Source organism: Scyliorhinus torazame, chromosome 14 (assembly GCF_047496885.1).
Source record: "Scyliorhinus torazame isolate Kashiwa2021f chromosome 14, sScyTor2.1, whole genome shotgun sequence".
Lineage (NCBI taxonomy): Eukaryota > Metazoa > Chordata > Chondrichthyes > Carcharhiniformes > Scyliorhinidae > Scyliorhinus > Scyliorhinus torazame.
In genome coordinates, this window is record NC_092720.1 from 51,273,365 (window position 1) to 51,295,821 (window position 22,457).

General features: G+C 43.7%; 1 protein-coding gene across 1 annotated transcript in view; it reads left to right on the forward strand.

The window, feature by feature from the left end:
* Positions 1-220: 220 nt before the first annotated feature.
* Positions 221-22,457, forward strand: part of psmd1 (proteasome 26S subunit, non-ATPase 1) — a 164,178-nt gene continuing 141,941 nt past the window's right edge. Inside the window, exons 1-6 of the mRNA XM_072474177.1 lie at positions 221-378; positions 11,719-11,762; positions 12,281-12,354; positions 14,712-14,881; positions 16,732-16,937; positions 17,975-18,118. Of these exons, the coding sequence (XP_072330278.1) occupies positions 363-378; positions 11,719-11,762; positions 12,281-12,354; positions 14,712-14,881; positions 16,732-16,937; positions 17,975-18,118 (654 nt within the window). The 5' untranslated portion in view covers positions 221-362. The remainder of the gene's footprint in view (positions 379-11,718; positions 11,763-12,280; positions 12,355-14,711; positions 14,882-16,731; positions 16,938-17,974; positions 18,119-22,457) is intronic.

Genomic DNA, 22,457 nt, shown 5'->3' on the forward strand with positions numbered 1-22,457 from the left:
GCAGCCGCTCAATCGAGGACAACCTGGCGCCCAAAGACCGGACTGCAACTGAGCCGGCTAACAAAGTGCCTACCATTTAAAGAAAGGGGAGAACCTTCTCGAAGAATAAAATAAACAACTTTATGTTTTGGTTGTTGAAATAATTAGCAGCTACTTCTTTGAAGTGAGTTGGGGCTGTCGGAGGGGCAGGCGGATGGTGGACGAGGGGTAGGCGAGGCGGAGCGTTGCGAGGCCCCCTTCTCCCCGGCTGTGCGGAGGGATTCAGTGACAATTCCTGAGTCAGTGCGGCGGCGCGAGAGAGACCGAGACCGGACAACAGCGACTCACCGGGCGACTGAGCGAGCTCCGTCCGCGGCTCCATCATGATCACCTCAGCCGGTGAGTTACTCAGGCCGCCTGTTCCTATCACGCCATGAGGGCGAATGAAGCTTCTCGGGAGGGTTTAAAAAAAAAAGTTTCTCCTCTATCCCCAGTTGAACGTGCAGTTTCTGGGCCTTGTGTTGGCCGGCACCGAGAGGCTGAGTCATTGAGGCCTGAGAGCCGCCACTCGGAAACCTTGCTGAGGCCGGGGCCACTTTGCAGCACCTCCTTCCACCCCCACCCCGCAACCAGGCCTGAATTATAACCTGTGATTTCACTGTAATGTCGAAAGACCGTGCCCAGGAGAAGGTCGTGATTATCACCAGAAAATCATGCCGAGTCTTAAGAGTGTAATAGCAGCAGCGTATGTGTTAATGTCTCTGAACCTAGAGCAGTGCCCGTGAAGTGCATGTGTTGTTGATACTGGTTCCAGGAACATGAATGAAAATGAATGAAAATCGCTTATTGTCACAAGTAGGCTTCATGAAGTTACTGTGAAAAGCCCCTAGTCGCCACATTCCGGCGCCTCTTTGGGGAGGCTGTAACGGAAATTGAACCGTGCTGCTGGCCTGACTTGGTCTGCTTTCAAAGCCAGCAATTTAGCCCTGTGCTAAAAGTACTTTCGGGTTTATGTCCCGTCAGTAAATGCAAGGAACGTAGTACTTCTTCTGGATAGGCACTCCTGGAAGACAAGTGACAGTGAATTCAACACGAAGATAAAAGCAAATTACTTTGTATTAAGTATTAAATGAGCAGCTGCTTCTGATAGAGAAAGCTGCAATGGTAGGACAGCACGGTAGCACAAGTGGCTTCACCGTGCCAGGGTCCCAGGTATGATTCCCCGCTGGTTCACTGTGCGGAGTCTGCACATTCTCCGGGAGGTGCTCTGGTTTCCTCCCACAGTCCAAAAACGTGCAGATTAGGTGGATTTGCTAAACTAAATTGCCCTTAGTGTCCAAAAAGGTTAGGAGGGGTTATTGGGTTACGGGGTTAGGGTGGAAGTGAGGGCTTAAGTGGGTCGGTGCTGACTCGATGAGCCGAATGGCCTCCTTATGCACTGTATGTTCTATGTTCTAGGAGGACCAACATGCATCTTCATTTCACTCTTGTTAAACCCATGGAGATGTCTGAAATAATGACTGTTCCTAAAGCAAGTCAACAAGGGAGTGATGCAACGAGGACAGAATAATAGTAACAAACAATCTTTATTGTCACAAGTAGGCTTACATTAACATTGCAATAAAGTTACTGTGAAAATCCCCCACTTTCTAGCACTTGTTCAGGTACACAGGGAGAATGCAGAATGCCCAATTCACCTAACAAGCACACCTTTCGGGACTTGTAGGAGGAAACCAGAGCGTCTGGAGGGCACAGGTAGAACGTGCAGACTCCGCACAGTCAGTGATCCAAGTGGGAATTGAACCTCGGACCCTGGTGCTGTGAAGCAACAGTGCTAACCACTGTGCTACTGTGCTGCCAGATAGTACAGTGTTAATGGAGTGATTGGGAGTGCGTGTTAGAGCTTGCACTAATTTAACACCTTCAACAAAGTAATTGTTCAAAGATGATAACAATGAGTAGTGAACCACAGGTGGACAGATCAGGAGCAGTGATTGAAAGATTGGTCAAAGAAAAGGGCTTTGAAGAAAAATTGTGAATATAGTGAACAGGAAAGGTCAAGGTGTTTATAGTTTCACAGAATAAGGTAGTGTCTGAGTACAAAGGTAGGGTGAAGGAAGATGGGCAAATGCAGAAATGGTAAGAGTTGGGGAGTTGCAGGGTGTGGGATGGAGGGAGTTGAAGACTAGGGCAAGATTTAAGAAGTATTGCATTGGTTCTCTAATGTACAATAGTAAGGACTTGAGTAATGGGCAAATGGGGCTTTGTGGATGAACGGATATTTGCTTTCAATTTTGGACCAGTTGGGAGCTTTTGAAGTGTAAGAGGCTAGCAAGCAGAACAATCATAAAATCGTGTTGTGGGTGTGGGGGTGGAGTGCAAAATAACAACATTAATAAAGGTTTCAGAATCTGATCTTAGATCGAACCTTCAGGCAGAGGAAGGGAACTTTGCAGAGGAGAAAATAAGGGCCTTGTTGATGGATAGGACAAGGGCTTAAACTGCAATCCAAAATAAGTCGATGCCAAGGTTTCACACCTGTTGGTTCAGATTCAGCAAGAAAATTAAGTTTCTAGCGGGATCAAACATGGTGGCAGTGTCACCTATTTTGAGTTGAAAAAGCCACATCTGTGATTAAGTGTCAGGCAGGCAATCTGGGTGATCTCCCATTTTCTACATTGAACAGCACTGTGGTAGATGAGAGTTCTCTGTGTATGACCCTTTAAGGGGCTGGTTTAGCACAGTGGGCTAAATAGCTGGCTTGTAATGCAGAACAATGGCAGCAGCGGGGTTCAATTCCCATACTGGCCTCCCCGAACAGGCGCTGAAATGTGGCGACTTGGGGCTTTTCAACGGGCTGATTTAGCACAGTGGGCTAAATAGCTGGCTTGTAATGCAGAACAAGGCCAGCAGCGTGGGTTCAATTCCCGTACCGGCCTCCCCGAACAGGCGCCGGAATGTGGCGACTAGGGGCTTTTCACAGTAACTCCATTTGAAGCCTTCTTGTGACAATAAGCGTGTATTAAACCTCCTGCTCCCATATTTCAGCCAACCAGGGCACATGTCCTTTATCCCTACTCTTTGTCTCCCATCTTTTGTGCAAACCCATATCAAATCCCTTCTGGGATTCCATTGTGGACAATGAGGCAAGCGATCTTCCAGAAGAACATGATCTTTCTTGCCAGACAAATCCAAGGAAAATATTGACAAGAGCAACAGGACTCTTCTTTGGTCAAGTTGATGAATGCAATGGATTTGAGTCAGTAAATCACGAGGCTCTGTGGATTGTGCTTCAAATATTTGGATGTCCAAGAAACTTAATCACAATCCTGCAATTGTTTCATGATTATGAGATTGCTAATTTCTTGAGTGGGGGATCTGAAAAATCCAAACTGGGACCATATGTGAAAGCCCCTGTATTATTTACAATTACCTGACAGTTGCTATTCCCCTCATCGATGATTATTAAGTACCGTCTATATGCAAAACCCTTCAACCTCAGTCACTTCTGTACCAAAATTAAACTGACCTCCATAGATATACATAATCTACAGTTTGCAGTATTGTTGCCCCCTCTGCACTGAATTTACAACTTCTCTCTTTAATTCTGTATGTGAAAAAGTACAATGGCCTTTGAATAAAACCACAGGACATAGGAGCAGAATTAGGCCCCTCGGCCCATCAAGTGTGCTCCACAGTTTAATATTGGCTGATATTTTTCTCATCCCCATTCTCCTGCCTTCTCCCCATATCCCCTGATCCCCTTATTAATCAAGAAAATATCTATCTCTGTCTTAAAGACACTCTGATTTGGCCTCCACAGCCTTCTACGGCAAAGAGTTCCACAGATTCACCACCCTCTGGCTGAAGAAATTCGTCCTCATCTGTTTTAAAGGATTGTCCCTTTAGTCTGAGATTGTGCCCTCTGGTTCTAGTTTTCCCTACTAGTGGAAATATCCTCTCCATGTCCACCCTATCCAGGCCTCGCATTATCCTCTGTTTAAATAAGATCCCTCCTCATCCTTCTAAACTTCAATGAGTACAGACCTAGAGTCCACAACCGTTCCTCATACGACAAGCTCTTCATTCCAGGGAATATTGCCAAATCAAAACACGTATATTAACCCACACCCGGTCAGTCAAATATTCCACCTCCCATATATGAAGATGAGACTCGGGAATATTTTGAGCACCTCCCAAGACCTCCCAAGTCAACAAAAGTCCTGGTGCACAGACCAGCTGTTGCCAGCAAGCTGCTGTGCTGCAGTGATTCCTCGGTTGTCTTTCAGCAGCATACAAGGGTGCCAGAGAAATTCAATTAGCAATGTCTCTGGTACATCCTCCAGATCCATTGGGAGGACTGTCAAGCAAACTGGTGTCTTTCTTTAAGCCAGGTCCACAATTATTCAGGCAAAATCAACTTGGATGGTCTGGACACAGTGTTGGGATGGCTGTAAACTGCTTCCCCTGTCAGTTTCTCTTTTCCCAACCCTCAAATGGCCAGCATTCTGGGTAAAACAAAGAAAACGCTTGAAAGACACTCTGAAGTCCTCCTTGAAGCACAGTGGCATTGGCTGGGAAGAGCTAGCATTTGGAATACTGACAGCCTGTTCATCAAACTGCATCATGCTTTGAGCCAGTGTTTTAATGATGAGGCGAAGAGAGTCATGGCAGAGAAGGAAAAAAAAAAACAAATCCTGCGCTCTAGATCCCACTGCTTAATGGGATATCCAACCCCATGTGCTCAAAGATCTGCCGGTTGAGAATTGGCCTGTTAAATCACAAAAAGACCCATGGCAGAAACTCATGACCTGGAGTAGATAACATCCTCAAACTGACAGACAGCCTTTGTTGACTGAAGTGCATACAGATAAAATCCAGAGACCATGCCCTATTCATCATGTTAATACTGCTCAAAAACATTCAGCTTTGGTCTACCATGACCACCCCTTCACAAATAAATCTGTGCTGTCTTTGAACAGCTCATACTTGACCATGTGCTTAGTAACTCTGCCTTCGACGATAGATTGTGCTAACTTCTCCACAACCGGCTAGAGGAAATATGGCATAAAAATACCCCATAACAAAGAGTACACACATGCAGCTCTTCAGTTTGTATCGTAAGATGCTCTTCAGGAGATCGCTGGGAAACAGTGTACTAGCAAACTTTAAATTTTTCCCCCATCTTTCTTTATGGGGAGGTGTCCTAATCCACTAGCAGCCCCATTTAATAACCTTTATTGCCACAAGTAGGCTTACATTAATACTGCAATTAAGTTACTGTGAAAAGTCCCTCGTCGCCACATTCCGGTGCCTGTTCGGGTACACGGAGGGGAATTCAGAATGTCCAAATTACCTAACAGCACGTCTTTTCTGGACTTGTGGGAGGAATCCAGAGCACCCGGAGGAACGTGCAGACTCAGTACAGACAGTGACCCAAGTTGGAATCGAACCTGGGACCCTGGTGCTGTGAAGCAACAGTGCCAACCACTGTGCTACCGTGCTGCCCATATTCCTCCTCCACCCACTCCCCCTGGCAATAGCAACAAATCTGAGGCGTTAATTTACAAGGAGAGATTAAACAAACTGACTATTCCCTAGGGTTCAGAGAATTGAAAGATGATTTGATGGAAGGGGAGTAGATCTGGTAAGGGCTGTTTTAGCACAGTGGGCTAAACAGCTGGCTTGTAATGCAGAACAAGGCCAGCAGCGCGGGTTCAATTCCCGTACCGGCCTCCCTGAATAGGCGCCGGAATGTGGAGACTCTGGGCTTTTCACAGTAACTTCATTGAAGCCAACTTGTGACAAGTGGTTATTATTATTATATTGGGAGAAACGGTCTCTGTTAGTCGGGGAGTCTCAAGATTAATAGCCAAAAAGTTAAGCCAGACCTTTCGGAAGTGAAATTGGGAAAAGTTTCTTCATGTAAGGCATGATATTGAAATTTGGAACTTTCGTCCTCAAACAACAGTTGATGATAGATTAACTAATATTAAAACAGAGATCAATAGATGTTTGTTAACCCTTTGGCATTCGGGGATATCGGGCAGAGGCAGACATATGGAGCTAGGCTGCAAATCAGTCATGATCTAGTTTAAAAAAATTTTTTAAAAAAAATTCTCCTCCGTCCCGTCCCTTCCCTCGTCCAAATATATACCACATTGGCTCCTTTAGTCTCTACACCCGCGCGCAGTGATACAAAAAAGAAGAAAATACAGTCATGAGGTTACATCGGCACATGGCCATTCCTCAGTTTGTCAGTTCTGCCACAGTCCTTCTGCTTTCGCAAACTCCTCCGCTGCTTCCGCCGTTCCAAAATAAAAGTCCCTGAGCTTGTAAGTCACCCTCAGCTTCGCTGGATATACAATGCCGCACGGCACCGTGCTAATGTACAGTGCCCTCTTCACCCGGTTGAAGGCAGCCCGCCTCCTTGCCAGCTCCACCGTAAAGTCCTGGTATACACGTATGCCAGCTCCAGCCCACTGCACCACCCGCTTCTGCTTGGCCCAGCTCAGGACCTTCTCCTTCACCCTGTACTTAGGGAAGCACAGAGTCACTGCCCTTGGCGGCTCACTCGCCTTTGGTACAGGCCTCCACGACCTTTGAGCCCGATCCAGTTCATATCGGATGGGGTCCTCCCCCAGTAGTTTTGCCAGCATCGCGGCAAAATACTCAGTCGGCTTCGGTCCTTCAACTCCTTCGGGCAGCCCCACAATCCTCAAATTCTGTCACCTGGATCTGTTTTCCAGGTCTTCCATTTTTCCTCGCAGATTCTTGTTCGTGTCCATCACCTTCCGCATCTCTTTCCCAATCGAGGTAAGTTGATCACCGTGCTGCAATACCGTCTCCTCCACTTCCTTCAGCGCCTCCCCTTGCTCTCGCATCTCCGCCACTGCGCTCGCCACCTCCGTCCTCACCGGGGAAACCGCCTCCTCCACCAGCACACTCAAAGCCTCCTTCCTCACCGTCTCCATGCATTTTGCAATCTGCGCCAACTGCTTTTCAAATTCCGCAGCCATCACCTTGGTTATTTCTTCAGCCGTAAGCAGTGCGGCCTTCCCTGGTGCTCCAGCCTCCATTTTTCCTGGTGACCCCGCGGTGACCTTTCCACTCTCCGACGGACCTCCAGCTGGGTTTTTTTCGGCCGTTTTTCTGCTCACCCTCGACATTTTTCTTTGTTCTTTTTTTCCTCCTGTGTCTTCTCAGTGCCTCCTCCGTGCCTTCTCCCTTCTTCTGCCGCCTCTGCGGACCCTGGGACCGGGCTTAAAGCCCCGAAATTGCCGTTCCCGAGCGGGGGCTCTCCATTGTGCGGCCCCCTCCTGCCCGCCGTCACCGGAAGTCCTTTCAGTCATGATCTAGTTGAATGGCGGCGGAACAGGCTCAAGGAGCAAAATGGCCTACTCCCATTTCTGTGTAAGAAATTCTGGGCTCAGTTCGTTAATATGTTTAAAACCTCCGAAACAATGGAGACGAACATGAAAACTACTCGTAACACTGTTTTTCATACAGTATGTACAAAGAAGGGAAACAAGGTCACACGATATTTCGCTCTTTATTAAAGTTTCATTTCCATGATGTCAAGCTAGTCGTTTGTGTTGTGTTTTTTGTCAACCAGTTTCTTTCAATTGAACTCTGCCATTCTCTGCTGATGAAATAATACATTTTTCAAATATTTTATCATTTGAAATTATTTATCCCCCTTTCCTGAATGGCTGAGCTACTGTTTTTGGTTTTGTTGCATACTGCCAGCCACTGCCAGCATCAAGGTGTTTTAATGGTCAGTTATATGGTGTGATACTTGGAAAGGGATGGATCCTGGGGCATTTGACTCAATAGTGCTGAAGATGAGCGATATACATTTGTATATTTTTCTCCCCTTCGTTTCATTTCTGATTGTTTTAGTTTCCAGTACAGGCGTGTATGCTTTCATAACTCGCTTGTTCAATTTTCTCCAAACTTCTGAAGGCAGTGACACTTGCTAGAGTGTGGCTCAAGTGTGAAATTGCAGAGTTCCACACAAAAGTTGGAACCTTGAATTCAAGAGGCTGCAAGCTATTCGATGGTGGGGACATCACAGCTGTGGCCTAACCTGTTCTCATCTGATATCCATAAACACACATCCTGTAGATATTGATTGGAAGTAAAAATCAAGGCTGGTTTCCTTCTCCATAATCCTGGATTGCTTGCAGTTGTGGCAGAGATAAGCTAACCCATAAGACAAAAGGGTTAACCCATAACCATATAAGCCATAACCATAGGGCAGCATGGCAGCACAAATGGATAGCACTGTGGCTTCACAGCACCAGGGTCCCAGGTTCGGTTCCCTGCTGGGTCACTGTCAGTGCGGAGTCTGCACGTCCCCCACCCCGTGTCTGCGTGGATTTCCTCCGGGTGCTCCGGTTTCCTCCCACAGTCCAAAGACGTGCAGGTTAGGTGGATTGGCCATGATAAATTGCCCTTAGTGACCATAAAGGTTAGGAGGGTTATTGGGTTACGGGGATAGGGTGGAAGTGAGGGCTTAAGTGGGTTGGTGCAGACGCGATGGGCCGAATGGCTGCCTTCTGCACTGAGGAGCAGAATTAGGCCACTTCTCCCCATAACCTCTGATCCCTCATTTTGTTCTTTAAAAAACATTTTATTAGGGTATTTGTAGTTTTTATAATAATGGTGACGACAACTGCAACATAAACATGGTAGATAAAACATTTCGATCCCTATCACGTTCTTTGCACCCCCAATCAATGCAACAATAGCCTAAGCACCCCCCCTAGATTTCAGCCTCTGCTGACATTTTAATTTTCTCAGAGAAAGTCGACGGACGGCAGCCACCTCCTCACGAACCCTAACATTGACCCTCTTAGGGCGAACTTTATTTTCTCGAGACTGAGAAACCCAGCCATGTCACTAACCCAGGTCTCTAATTTGGGGGCTTTGGATCCCTCCACATTAACAGTATCCGTCTCCGGGCTACCAGGGAGGCAAAGACCAAAACGTCTGCCTCTCTCGCCCCCTGGGCTCCCGGATCTTCCTGCACTCCAAAAATCAGCACCTCTGTACTCTGCACCATGTATCATGTATCATGGACATAGCCTTAGCAAAACCCTGCCAAAACCCACTCCGCTTCGGGCATGCCCAAAACATATGGACATGGTTTGCTGCACCTCCCGCGCACCTCGCACACTTGTCCTCTACCCCAAAGAACTTGCTCATCCGGGCCACCATCATGTGTGGCCGGTGGACTACCTTAACTTGTATGAGGCTAAGCCTGGCACATGATGAGGATGTATTAACCCTGCTTAAGGCATCCACCCACAGACCCGCCTCTATCTCTCCTCCCTAACTCACTAGCCCTTTAGTTCCTCTCTCTGAGTTTCCTCCGACTCCATAAGTTCTCTGTAGATATCTGATACCTTCCCCTCTCCCACCTATGTTCTGGAAACTACCCTGTCCTGTATCCCCCATGGTGGCAGGAGCGGGAAGTTCGGAACCTGCCTTCCCAGAAAATCCCATACCTGCAGATATCTAAACCCATTCCCTGCTGGCATTTCTCCTCAAAATCCTTCATGCTTGAAAAGCTCCCGTCTATAAATAGATCTCCCATCCTCTCATTTCCTTTTCTCTGCCATCTCCAAAACCCTCCGTTCTGCCTTCCCGGCACAAACCGATGGTTGTAAATCGGGGCCCAGACTGATGCTCCCTCCTCTCTCCTATATTTCCTCCACTGCCCCCAGACTCTCCGAGCCGCCACTACCACCGAGCTTGTGGAGTACCGGGCCGGCGAGTGCCCCCAAACTTGTGTTCTTACACAATGCCACCTCTGCTCGCTCCCACCAGTAGTAGTTAGAAAAGTTCGGCAGCGCCAACCCCCCCCCCCCCCCCCCCCCAAGCTACTCTCCAACAACACTTTCTTCACTCGCGGGGTTTTACCTGCCCACAGGGCAGCGCGGTAGCATTGTGGATAGCACAAATGCTTCACAGCTCCAGGGTCCCAGGTTTGATTCCGGCTTGGGTCACTGGCTGTGCGGAGTCTGCACATCCTCCCCGTGTGTGCGTGGGTTTCCTCCGGGTGCTCCGGTTTCCTCCCACAGTCCAAAGATGTGCGGGTTAGGTGGATTGGCAATGCTAAATTGCCCATCGTGTCCAAAATTGCCCATAGTGTCCAAAATTGCCCTTAGTGTTGGGTGGGGTTACTGGGTTATGGGGATAGGGTGGAGTTGTGGACCTTGGGTAGGGTGCTCTTTCCAAGAGCCGGTGCAGACTCGATGGGCCGAATGGCCTCCTTCTGCACTGTAAATTCTATGATTCTCACACACAAAGCCCAAAATCACTTTATTCACCCGTTTAAAAAAGGCCCTTGGGATAAAGATGGGGAGACACTGAAAGTCAAATAGAAATCTGGGGAGGAACGTCATTTTCACGGTCTGTACCTCCCCGCCATTGTCAGCGGGAGCATGTCCCATCTCCTAAAGACCTCCTTCATTTCTCCTACAAGCTGGGACAAGTTTAACTTGTGCAATGTCTCCCATTCCCGTGCCACCTGGATTCCCAGATAGCGAAAGCTCCTTCCTACCATTCTAAACGGCAGCTCTCCCAGTCTCCTCTCCTGCCCCCTTGCCTGGATCGTGAACATCTCGCTTTTCCCCATATTCAATTTATACCCCAAAAACCTGCCAAATTCCCCTAAAATCCACAAAATCTCCCCCATCCCCTCTAACGGCTCCGAAATGTACAGGAGCAGGTCATCCGCGTAAAGCGAGACCCAATGCTCCACCGCCCCTGGACCAGCCCTTTCCTGTTCCTGGAAGCTCTTAACGCCATAGCCAATGGCTCTCTGGCCACCCCGATCCCTTATTAATCAAGAACCTACCTATCTCTGTCTTAAAGACGCTCAATGGCTTGGCCTCCACAGCAGCAATGAGTTCCACAGATTCACCACCCTCTGGCTGAAGAAATACCCCCTCATCTCAGTTTTAAAGGATTGACCCTTCAGTCTAAGGCAATGCCCTCTGGTTCTAGTTGTTCCTACTAGTGGAAACATCCTCTCCACATCTATCTAGGCCTCTCAATATCCTGTAAGTTTCAATAAGATTCCGCCTCATCTTTCTAAACTCCAATGAGTACAGACCCAGAGTCCTCAACCGTTCCTCATATGACAAGCTCCATATGACAACTCAGATTAGACCAAGTATTTTATAGCTGGGACCTTCCTCGTATGTTTAGTTCAGTTATTCATTGTCTGCATACATCCTGCAAATTCTGTTTAACTTTATCCTTTTGAAAGCAATCTTTCTAATTATGGTTTAAATGGCCTCTACTCTGTTTACTATGATGGTGGAACAAATTTAACCCATGCCTGATAAAACTGGTAAAGAGACGATGCGCCCTCAGTACACTGCCAGCACTGTTACACACCAAGTAACTTGTCTGTTACACAAAGAATCATGGATCTTTCTTCATGTATGTATTCTTGAAATGCAGCATTAATTTTTTTGATTTTGTGCTGTATCATGGTTGCTTTTATGAAAACTGGTTCTTTTAGTGGAAGAAGGTGAGAATTGAAAATTCCTGTTTTGGAAAAATATTGGTGTCTCCAAAATAAAGTCTGGCTAGCATGAAGGTCTTAGTTTGTGTCAGTAGTAGTTATTGGTCGAGACAATTGTTTCTTTGTTTTACGTGATCTACTAGAAGTGATTCATACATTTTGTGCTAAATGTTTTTCCTTTTAATTGCACTTTATAGCTGGAATCATTTCGCTTTTGGATGAAAAAGAACCACAGCTCAAGGTAAGTGTTTCTTCCTCACAGAAACGGTTAAGTAGGATTGAGTATGTTGTGTGATCTGGGAACGCTGCTAAACACTTGACTGCAGTGCAGTATTATTTATTTTAAAGAAATATTTGTTCTTGAAACTTTTGCAGTGTGAGGTTAATGTAAATATTATAGGGGTGAAGTCTAATGAAAATTAAACTTGGAGCTGCTAACCGAATTGGTAAGCCTTCTGGATAATACAATTAGGTTAGCATTTAGATTGTAATATATTTTGGATACTATTAAGGCCTTGTGTTTACAGGGTTGTGTCTCTTCACTACTTTTGAATGTTGAGAAGCTTCTTTGGCTAATGACTGAGTTAATCGCTTCACTTCAGAACATAGCAATATTAGTACAAAGTCTGCAGCTTGCTTTGCTCTCTCAACTCAAGGAGGCAACATCCATATTGCTCTTTGAAACTTAAGTTAACTTTCTTAGCCATCAATATTGTGATCTACATCCCTGAATGAATGTTTGTTTTTTTTCTTTTCTAGGAGTTTGCTCTGCACAAGTTGAACTCGGTGGTCAATGACTTCTGGGCTGAAATTTCAGAATCTGTGGTTAAAATGTAAGAAATTTATGTTGTCTTCTAAGAAGTGATACTGTGTACTATCGATGAAAAATTCAAATTCTCAGCTATTTTGTCTCTTAAATGAACAGCTTGTTTCAGTGCTCTCTTTGAATGTCTGTACTCTGCATTTTGAAAATCACTCATTTTAGAATGGTACAGTGTATTGGTACTCAAGCTTGCTGTGCTGTTTTAATTCTGCACAGCCATTAAAGTTCAAATTTAATTGTGTGAAACTACTAAATAGAGAATAGCCTCTTCGACATTGATCCTTTATTTGCAGATACTATGGGTTCAAGGTGCTAGAAGCAAATTTTTCTTTCTCACATGATAAACACATTCGCTAATTTACACATGAGCAGTAACTAAAATGTGTGCAGATTTGCATTGTATTGCAGCCACTTTGCAAATAGACTGGCTGCATTAAACACTAAATGCAGGAGAATGATGCTGTTAACATGCTCTGCAAGACCCAAGTAACAATATATAATTCATCAAATGAGTATAAAGGTTCCGATATTGTGCAATGAATGTAGAAATTATTGTATAAATTCCATTTCTGTGTTAACAAAAACATTGGTTTAAAATACAAACAGGCAGTGTGTCTACTAAAGCTGTAAATACGGAGTCATAAAAGGTGATTTTATTCATTTATTTGTTAACAGAGATGGCGAATGGGATATTGTTTTGATTGTTGGTGATTCCCTGGAGAGGAGATAATTAATGAGGGAATGTACTTAGTCCTAGATAAGCAGGTGATCGTTCATCCTAGCAGGACACCGATGATGTAATTAATAGGAGGAGCCAGATCTGCCTGTAACTGGCATTTCTTCCAAATGCTGTTTGGTTGAGCAGAAGAATCTTGACAAGACAAGGATTTTCAGGTTGTTCCTGAAAAGGGTGTCTCGCTCACCAAAGGGTCCCCAAAGTAACCTGTATGGTTAACCTTAAGTGAAAAGTGGCATTTGAACTATATTGGGTTGCTTAATTGGAATTAGTGGCAGGTGTAGATAGTAAGTTAAAGCTTTTCTTTTTATTTAAGAACTGTTGATCTGATCATTGTAAAGCTATTTCTTTGATTAATGTGATTAATTCTGTATTTAATTTAAAGTTTAAAAAAAATATTTTTTTAATTCTCCTTTTTCACATTTTCTCCCAGATTTACACCCAACAATAAACAATAATCAGGAAGGAGTGTAATGTCAATCCCCTTACCAATAACAACGATCTCATTCTCCCACCAAACCCCAGACATTGGCCCGCATGTTAACACAAACAAATAACAAAAAGGAATCAGGAATCACCCATAGTTACCATGAACACATACAGTCCCCCCCCCACCCCCCTAATGTTCGATGCGATCCAATTCTCGAAAGTGCTTAATGAATAACACTCATGAATTGTAGAACCCCTCCATCCTTTCCCTCAGATCAAATTTGACCTTTTCAAGCGCTAAGAATTCCAGCAGGTCCCTCCGCTACGCCAGGGCACAGGGTGGAGAGGTTGATCTCCACCCTAACAGGATCCGCCTTCGGGCGATCAACGAAGCAAAGGCTACAACATCTGCCTCTGCGCCCGTTTCCAACCCCGGCTGGTCCGACACCCCGAATATGGCCTCCTGAGGGCCCGGGTCCAATTTCAACTGCACCACTTTAGAGACTACCTAAACACCTCCTTCCTGTAATCCTCCAGCTTTGGACAGGACCAAAATATATGAACGTGGTTTGCGGGGCCTCCCCTGCAACGTTCACACACATCTTCTACCCCTGAAAGAGCCGGCTCATCCTCGCCCTTGTGAGGAGCGCTCTGTACACCACCTTCAGCTGTATCAGCCCCAACCTCGCACACGAGGTGGAGGTGTTCACCCTCCAGAGCACCTCACACCAGAACCCCTCCTCCACACTCTCTCCCTACTCTTCCTCCCACTTTGCCTTGATCCTTTCTAGTGGCGCCTTCTCCTCTGCCAAAATAGCCCTGTAAACCGCCGATACCAATCCCTTCTCCAGTCCCCCTGTTGTCAGCACCTCCTCCAGCAATGTGGAAGCCGGCTCTACTGGGAAGCTCTGTATCTCCTTTCAGGCAAAGTCTCAAACCTGCATGTATCTAAATATTTCCTCCTGCTCCAGCCAATACTTCGCTCCCAGCTCCTTCAATCCCTCAAAATGACCCCCAAGAAATAAATCTTTTAGTGTTCTAATTCCTTTCTCCTCTGAAAATTATTTAAAGTTTGTTTTAGCACAAAAGATACCTATTGGTCAGAGTCATCACTCCTGGGGTGAAGTAGCCTTTCCTCACAGATTTACAAAAAATAAGTTTGAGGTCTGGTATCCTAACAATTGATATTGTTTATTTTTGAGTGAGGAACTGTACGAAGATGAGACTTTCAGAAGTCGGGAGTTTGCTGCCTTGGTGGCGTCTAAAGTTTTCTACCACTTGGGAGCCTTTGAAGAATCATTGAACTATGCACTTGGAGCTGGGGATCTCTTCAATGTTAATGATGAATCTGAATATGTGGAGACCATTATAGGTTAGCATTCCTATTATGACCGTATTATGAATTCTTTCAGGTTTATTTAAAGAGATTTTAAAAAAAATTTAGATTCATTTTTTCCAATTAAGGGGCAATTTAGCGTGGCCAATCCACCTACCCTGCACATAGAACATACAGTGCAGAAGGGGGCCATTCGGCCCATCAAGTCTGCACCGACCCACTTAAGCCCTCACTTCCACCCTTTCCCCGTAACCCCATAACCCCTCCTAACCTTTTTGGACACCAAGGGCAATTTAGCATGGCCAATCCACCTAACCTGCACGTCTTTGGACTGTGGGAGGAAACCGGAGCACCCAGAGGAAACCCGCGCAGACAGAGGGAGAACGTGCAGACTCTGCACAGACAGTGACCCAGAGCCGGGATCGAACCTGGGACCTCAGTGCCATGAGGCAGCAGTGCTAACCACTGCGCCACCGTGCTGCCGTTTTGAAGAGAATTTTTAAAGACATTTGGTATTTAAAGAGACACAGTTGGAACTTTCTTGTGGATCTTTGGAATAACTTAACATACTTTTCAAATTTTTTTTTGACGTTTTGAAGGACTTCAGCTTTGGAAAGAGTATAACCAAATTGCAATGGTTATTTTTATTTTCCGACACCTATTTTGTTGTATTTATACAAGCTTTTTTGGGGTTGGTTAATGTAAAATGTGCAAAATTTAGAGTTGTGAGGCTGAAATCCACTTCCATGGTTAGTGGTTGAGGCAAAATCTATGTCAATATTCAGGATAAAATTGTTTGAAGGAAAAGGGAGTTGAAGGACTATGGGAACAGGACAGGTAAATATGGTTTGTAAGCCTAAATACTCGTGGAGAGTAAACTCAAAACATGCCAGTCTAAATTATTTGTTTGCATGTTGTAAGATAACGTCGCCATAGTCCCAGATGACCATAGGCTGCTCGTCCCTTTGAGGGGGAGATGTGACTGGTGGTTGTTTAACCTGAGGATCACCACACCTCAGGGGAGGGCAAGGTTGAGAAGATAGGCCTTCATGAATAATCTGTAACTGTTATTGAATGTTAAAGCATTCTGCATATATTGATGCCCACTAAACTAAAGAATTATATCTACAGGAATAATGTTTAACATTTATAATGAATCTTCTACTACCCTGTCCTGGTAATACACTTGGATTTTATTAAACTCAAATTATGTTTTCTATTAACCATGGGAAAACTTTTTCTAAGTAATATTACTATTTGGTATCAAATTTGGAACATTTTCTCTGAGTTCATGCATGCTAGAAATTGAGTTCAGTATTGTTCAGGTGCAATTTGTATCTTTAACTTGGAAAATGCCCCGAGGTGTGACAGAAAGGAATGAAGACCATGGATACTGAGCAAAAGCAGGAGGCATTAGCTGGGGTAATCCAACAGCTTGGTGGAGGGTTGTATGAGGGATTTATAGAGCATGGGGCTGTGGTGCCTGAAGCTATGACTAAGACATAAAAGTGGGTTTGCAAAAAGGTTTGGGAGAGATGTGGAAGGCTGGAGGAGGTTAATGAGAATGGGACAAGGCCATGCAGAAAATGATTTTGTGCTTGAATGAGTGAAGAAAATTGAACCCAGAGATGAAGAAATATATGCTTATCCATACCATGCTGAGTTTTCATTTCCCTTTTTACTTCCACGTTTTGTTCCCAAGTGAGCAATGTTCCCCAGGTACTTGAGCTTCAGCATTTAATTGTTGGCAGGCCATTTTTAGTGAGTTTGATAGCTGCTGTGGCATTTCATATGGCCAAAAGAAGGAATTGGCAACTTTTAGCGTGGCAATGGGGAGTCTTGACTTGATTTATGTGTTTAATGTGATTTTAATTTCTTGACTGTAGCAAAATGCATTGATCATTATACAAAGCTACGAGTTGAAAATAGAGAACTACCTGATGGTGAGGAGAAAAGCATTGACCCTCGATTGGAAGGTATTGTGAATAAGATGTTCCAACGCTGTTTTGATGACCACAAATACAAGCAGGCAATTGGCATTGCTCTAGAGACCAGGCGGCTTGATGTCTTTGAGAAAGTGATTCTTGAATCTGTGAGTATGCATTGTTGAATAATATAATTTCTGATGTAATAGACTCTTGGTTCTATCTTTTCACTCTTCTCCAAAAGGAACATTGAAGGCTCATTCTGTAGTTACTTTTATTGTTGTTGTAGAATTAATGCTGTAGTTTCAGTTTTGGTAAAACCCATATTGTTGAAGTTTTAAAATAATGCCGAGAGCGATGGAATGTGTGATGAAGTAGTCTGCTTATAACTGATTGTTGTTATTTACAGATGGTAGAATATTTTTTTTGCATTTACGTTTTTCTGACAATTCCAGTTCTAATAAGTTAATAAGTTCTAAGGAAGCTATTTTGAAATAGTAATTTGGTCATGCATAACTTTTTTGTTTAAGCTTTTCGTCTTGCACTCAGGACATTCGCAAGAATACAATGAAGGGAAATCAACAAATTTATAATGCATGAGGAGAGAGTGCTGATTGGTTGGCAAGTGGACTCTGGTAGTGGTGTTGCCATGGAACAGTAGATAGTGACTGACAGTTAACTGCCAAGCATTGTTTGAAATTTAAACCAGGCAACTTGACTCTGATTGGCCAAAGTTTTGCCTTGAGGAATGAACCAGTGAATGGCTGTGGTTAGCACTGTTGCTTCACAGCGCCAGGGTCCCAGGTTCGATTCCCAGCTTGGGTCACTGTCTGTGTGGAATCTGCACGTTCTCCCTGTGCCTGCGTGGGTTTCCTCCGGGTGCTCCATTTTCCTCCCACAAGTCCCAAAAGACACACTGTTAGGTAATTTGGACATTCTGAATTCTCCCTCCACGCACCTGAACAGGCGCCGGAATGTAGCGACTAGGGGCTTTTCACAGTAATTTCATTGCAGTGTTAATGTAAGCCTACTTGTGACAATAACTATTATTATTATTATTTATATTTTGTTCTTGTATGTATTGTATTCTTGTGAATGTCCTGATGAGTGTACGATGCAAAGCTTTGACAAAAAAGTATTTTGTTTTCGCAATACTGCCATGTGTTAGGATGTTGCCATATTAAACTCTATTATATATTCACAGAATGATATCTCTGGGATGCTTGCATACAGTGTGAAAGTATGCATGTCACTCATGCAGAATAAGAAATTCAGAAATGAAGTTCTGCGTGTTCTGGTTAAACTGTATATGAATCTGGAAAAACCAGACTTCATTAATGTGTGTCAGGTAATAATATTTCAACTATATATCTATATATATCGCGTGTGTGTGACACCTTTCCTGTCTACAATCCTTACTTTATGGTAAGATTGTTGAGTAATGTTTGAATACTGTAAAACTACAGTAATGTAGTTGCATACCTCTCGCCACTAGTGGCACTATGGCATCTCTCCATTCCTTTCTGTTCTCCAAGGAAAATAGTCACAACCTCTCCAACCTATCCAGATAGATTTTCACCCCTGGAATTTCTTGTGATTTTTTTCTGAACCCTCTCTAATGCCCAGAATTAGGGAATGTGGTGCCCAGAATTAGATGCAATACTTTGTTTGACCTGTGCTCACTGTTCAGTTTCTGTACCCCATCTCCTTTATCCTGCTGGCTTTTTTTTACCCACTCCGAACTTACCAGACCGTTTTCTGACATGCACCTGTTAAAATCAGGTAAAGCCAGAACGGCACGTGGCGCAGTGGTTAGCACAGCTGCCTCACGGCGCCGAGGACCCTGGCGTGTGGAGTTTCCACATTGTCCCTGTGTCTGCATGGGCCTCACCCCCACAACCCAATGATGTGCAGGGTAGATGAATTGGCCATGCTAAATTGCTACTTAATTGGAAACAAAATGAATTGGGTACTCTAAATTTATTTTAAAAAAGAAAAAAAATCAGGTAAAGCCTTTGGGTGCTCCCTACCTCAGCTATCCTGTTCCGCTCTGTCCTGATGCACGAGGCATTTACTTTCCTAACCTGCCTGGCCTGAGCAACCAGAATTAGGCGTGAGTCAGACAGACAGATGACGGCAAATTAACATAAGGTAAGAGATTTCAAAGAGAGTTGGTGTGGAGAGAAATGGTGGCATATAGAATCAGCACAAGTTCTGGCCAGAATTATGGTGATTGGATAATTTCCCTGTTAATAATGCCTGGAATGAACACTGCTGTGAACACTGGGATAAATTTTTATTATCAATATAATTTGTATTATGTATTGCCCACTCGCTACATTTTGCTGGCAAAATAATCTGGCCGTAATCTACATTTCTATTGTTTTGTTCATGATTTTGGAGACTCCGCTGTTGTTTGGTTTCTGAACTTGGAGACAAATTGTAATTTTGTGTCTTGATTTTGAAAATTTCTGAAAATAGAAACCACAAATTCCACCCCATCTCCAATTCTTTATTGACACTGGTGTGTCACCTATTCGCTCCCGGATAAAGTTGGGAATAAGGTCTGGTTAAAAGCCTTGCATATGTTGAAACTTTGCTTTCTTTTGGCATGATTTTCTGTCACCTCTTTTTCTTTATAATGGTAAGACCCTATCTGTGTTTTACTGTGGAAGATTTTTGAAAAAGTAAGCATTGGAAAAGCTCATCTACTTGTCATGTTCTAATCTAGTTCGTGGCAAGCTGCACAACCATTGCCACCTGGTGGTTAATTCTAATCCGCATTTTGTTCATAGAATGGATACAGCACAGAATAAAGAAAGGAGGCCAGTCAGTCTCTCGCCGTGTTTCCCCATAACCTTGCAATTTATTTTGCTTCCGATAATTATCAAACTCTCTTTTGAAGGCATCAATTGAATCTGCATCCACCACACTTTCAGGCATTACATTCCAGATCCTAACCACCTGTAGCATAAAAAGCAGATTTTCCTCCTCCTTTTGTTGGTTCTTTGTCAATCCCCTTGAATTGCTGTCCTCTGGTTCTTGCCCTTCCACCAACGGAAACAATTTCTCCTTATGTACTCTGCTCGAGCTCCTCACAATTTTGAAAACCTCCAACAAATCTTCTCTTTCAAAGGATAGCAGTTCCAACGTCTCCAATTTATCCATGTTCCTCATCCCTGTAACTAGTGTCATGAATCATTTTTGCACTCTCTCTAATGCCTTCCTGTCCTTCTAAGTGTTGTACCAGAATTGTACGCAATACGCCAGTATTTTCTGCAATTTCATTGTAACTTCTTTGCTTTTGTACTCGTATGTCCCTATTTATAAAGCCCAGGATCTTGTATGCTTTATTTAAAAAATTTTTAACAAATAAATTTAGATTACCCAATTATTTTTTCCAGTTAAGGGGAAATTTAGCGTGGCCAATCCACCTACTCTGCACATTTTTGGGTTGTGGGGGCGAAACCCACGCAGACATGGGGAGAATGTGCAAACTCCACACGGACAGTGACCCAGAGCTGGGATCGAACCTGGGACCTCAGCGCCGTGAGGCAGCTGTGCTAACCACTAGGCCACTGTGCTGCCCATTTGTATGCTTTATTAACTGTTTTGTCGACCTGCCTTGTCACCATTCATGATTGGTACACATATTACCCGAGCTTTCTGATTTTACATCACCTTTAGAATTGTACCTTTTATTCATATCCCTTGTTCTTCCTACCAAAAATGAATCACTTCACACTTCTTGCATTAGGTTTCATCTGCCACTTGCACCCTGCCCATTCCTAAGTCTAAGCCTAAATCCTCTTGAAGTTTATCACTATCCTCCTCTCAGTATTTCCAAGTTTTGTGTCATCTGCAAATTTTGAACTTCTGCCCTGTACACCAAAGTTTAGGTCATCAATATAGATTACGATATAGATCCTGACGCCAAACTCTGGGAAACCCCACTGTACATCTTCCTGCAGTGTGGATAAACAATCACTTACTACTACTTTGTTTCCTGTCATTTAGACTACTTCATACCTACTACCACTGTCCTTTTTATTCTGTATTATGAATTTGTAGTTTCATGTTAAAGGAATATTGCTTTTAGCTTTGGAGAAATTGAATTTTTAAATGTAAGGTGAGTGAAAAAACCTGGGTTGAACATCTGGTAATCAAAGCATGTAGTAACTGCTATTTAAAGGATGGTCCATCCTTACTTAAAAGGAATAGAGTTAGAGAAAATAGTAAATAATAGGTGGCCTATTTTCTGCATATTGGTGGAGGTGAAACATCTAAAGTTGTCTTAAGGGGTTTAAATGAATGTGTGGGTCCCAGACCAAGAGAGGCTGAAAGCAAAGGATAGCCAAGGGAAGATTTGAAAGTATCCATACACTTTTCAGATCAAAGGACAAGTTTAAGAATTAAACTTAATTCAGTGAAACCTCTATCTAGGACATCCCAGATGTGCCACGTTGCCACGAGGATAGATTACAGGAAGGTTTCTTATGCTTTGAGTTTATTTGTGTGTTTTCTCACCGAAATTGTTGGTCAGCTTGGAAGACTGAGAAAGCAGTGGACCATCTGTTGGAGCCAGTCAAGGGACATTGAGGCCATTCGGAACCAGGGGTGTTTCCGATCTAGAGTCACTGAGCAGGAATTGTAATTGGGGTCCGTGCTTATCCACGAATGTCCAACTTCATGAGAATTCCAGTCCGATCTGCCTAGAAAAGCTAGTGGAAGAGATCAGCGGCCACCTATTATTTACTATTTTCTCTAACTCTACTCCTTTGAAGTAAGGATGGACCGTCCTTTAAATAGCAGTTACTCAATGCTTTGATTACCTGATGCTCAACTCAGGTTTTTTCACTCACTAGATATAGTTCCCTGTAAGGACACTATTCACAACGTCCTATGCTGCTCTTGTTTGGCCTTGTTCCGCACTGTAACCAATCACTATTTGTTGATGTACCACTGTCAATGTACTCTGTCGATAATTTTTTTTGTTTACTATGTACATACCCTTGGCCGCAGAAAAATACTTTTCGCTGTACTTCGGTACGTGTGACAATAAAAATCAATCAATCAGCAGTGAAATCTTTAAAGAAAAATCGAGCGCTGGAAATCTGAGACTAGGAAACTGAGGAGAGTCAAAGTGACTTCCTAAGAGCTATGATACACCTTGGTTTGGTCCCGGAGAAGGAAATAACCCTTAATATCCTAGACAGTATAGGGAAATGCTTGGGTGAAATTAAAAACAGACCGCAATGTGGTTTGTTAAGATTGTTGGATTTAAATAATAAGGGTTAATAAAATATAGTGTTAGGTTAGTAGTGCTTACTACTTTGTTATTCTGGACGAACAGGAATGTGTAACTCTAACCAAGCAATGTATTGAGACAACTATTAAACAATTATTAATAATTAAAACAAAATGAAATAACGATAATGTTATTAACAAAGGAAGAAAGAAGCACTTTTATAAGGAAGGAGGACAACTTTACATACATACTGTATTACAGATATGTACTGTATTGCAAATGTTATTCCCCTTGGTTCATACATCACCAAGTCACCAAATAGCGGAATGTGGCGACTAGGGGCTTTTCACAGTAACTTCATACTTGTGACAATAAAAGGTTATTATTATTATTATTATTATTATTATTTAGCCTTACTAGGGTCGGCACTTCGGTCAGT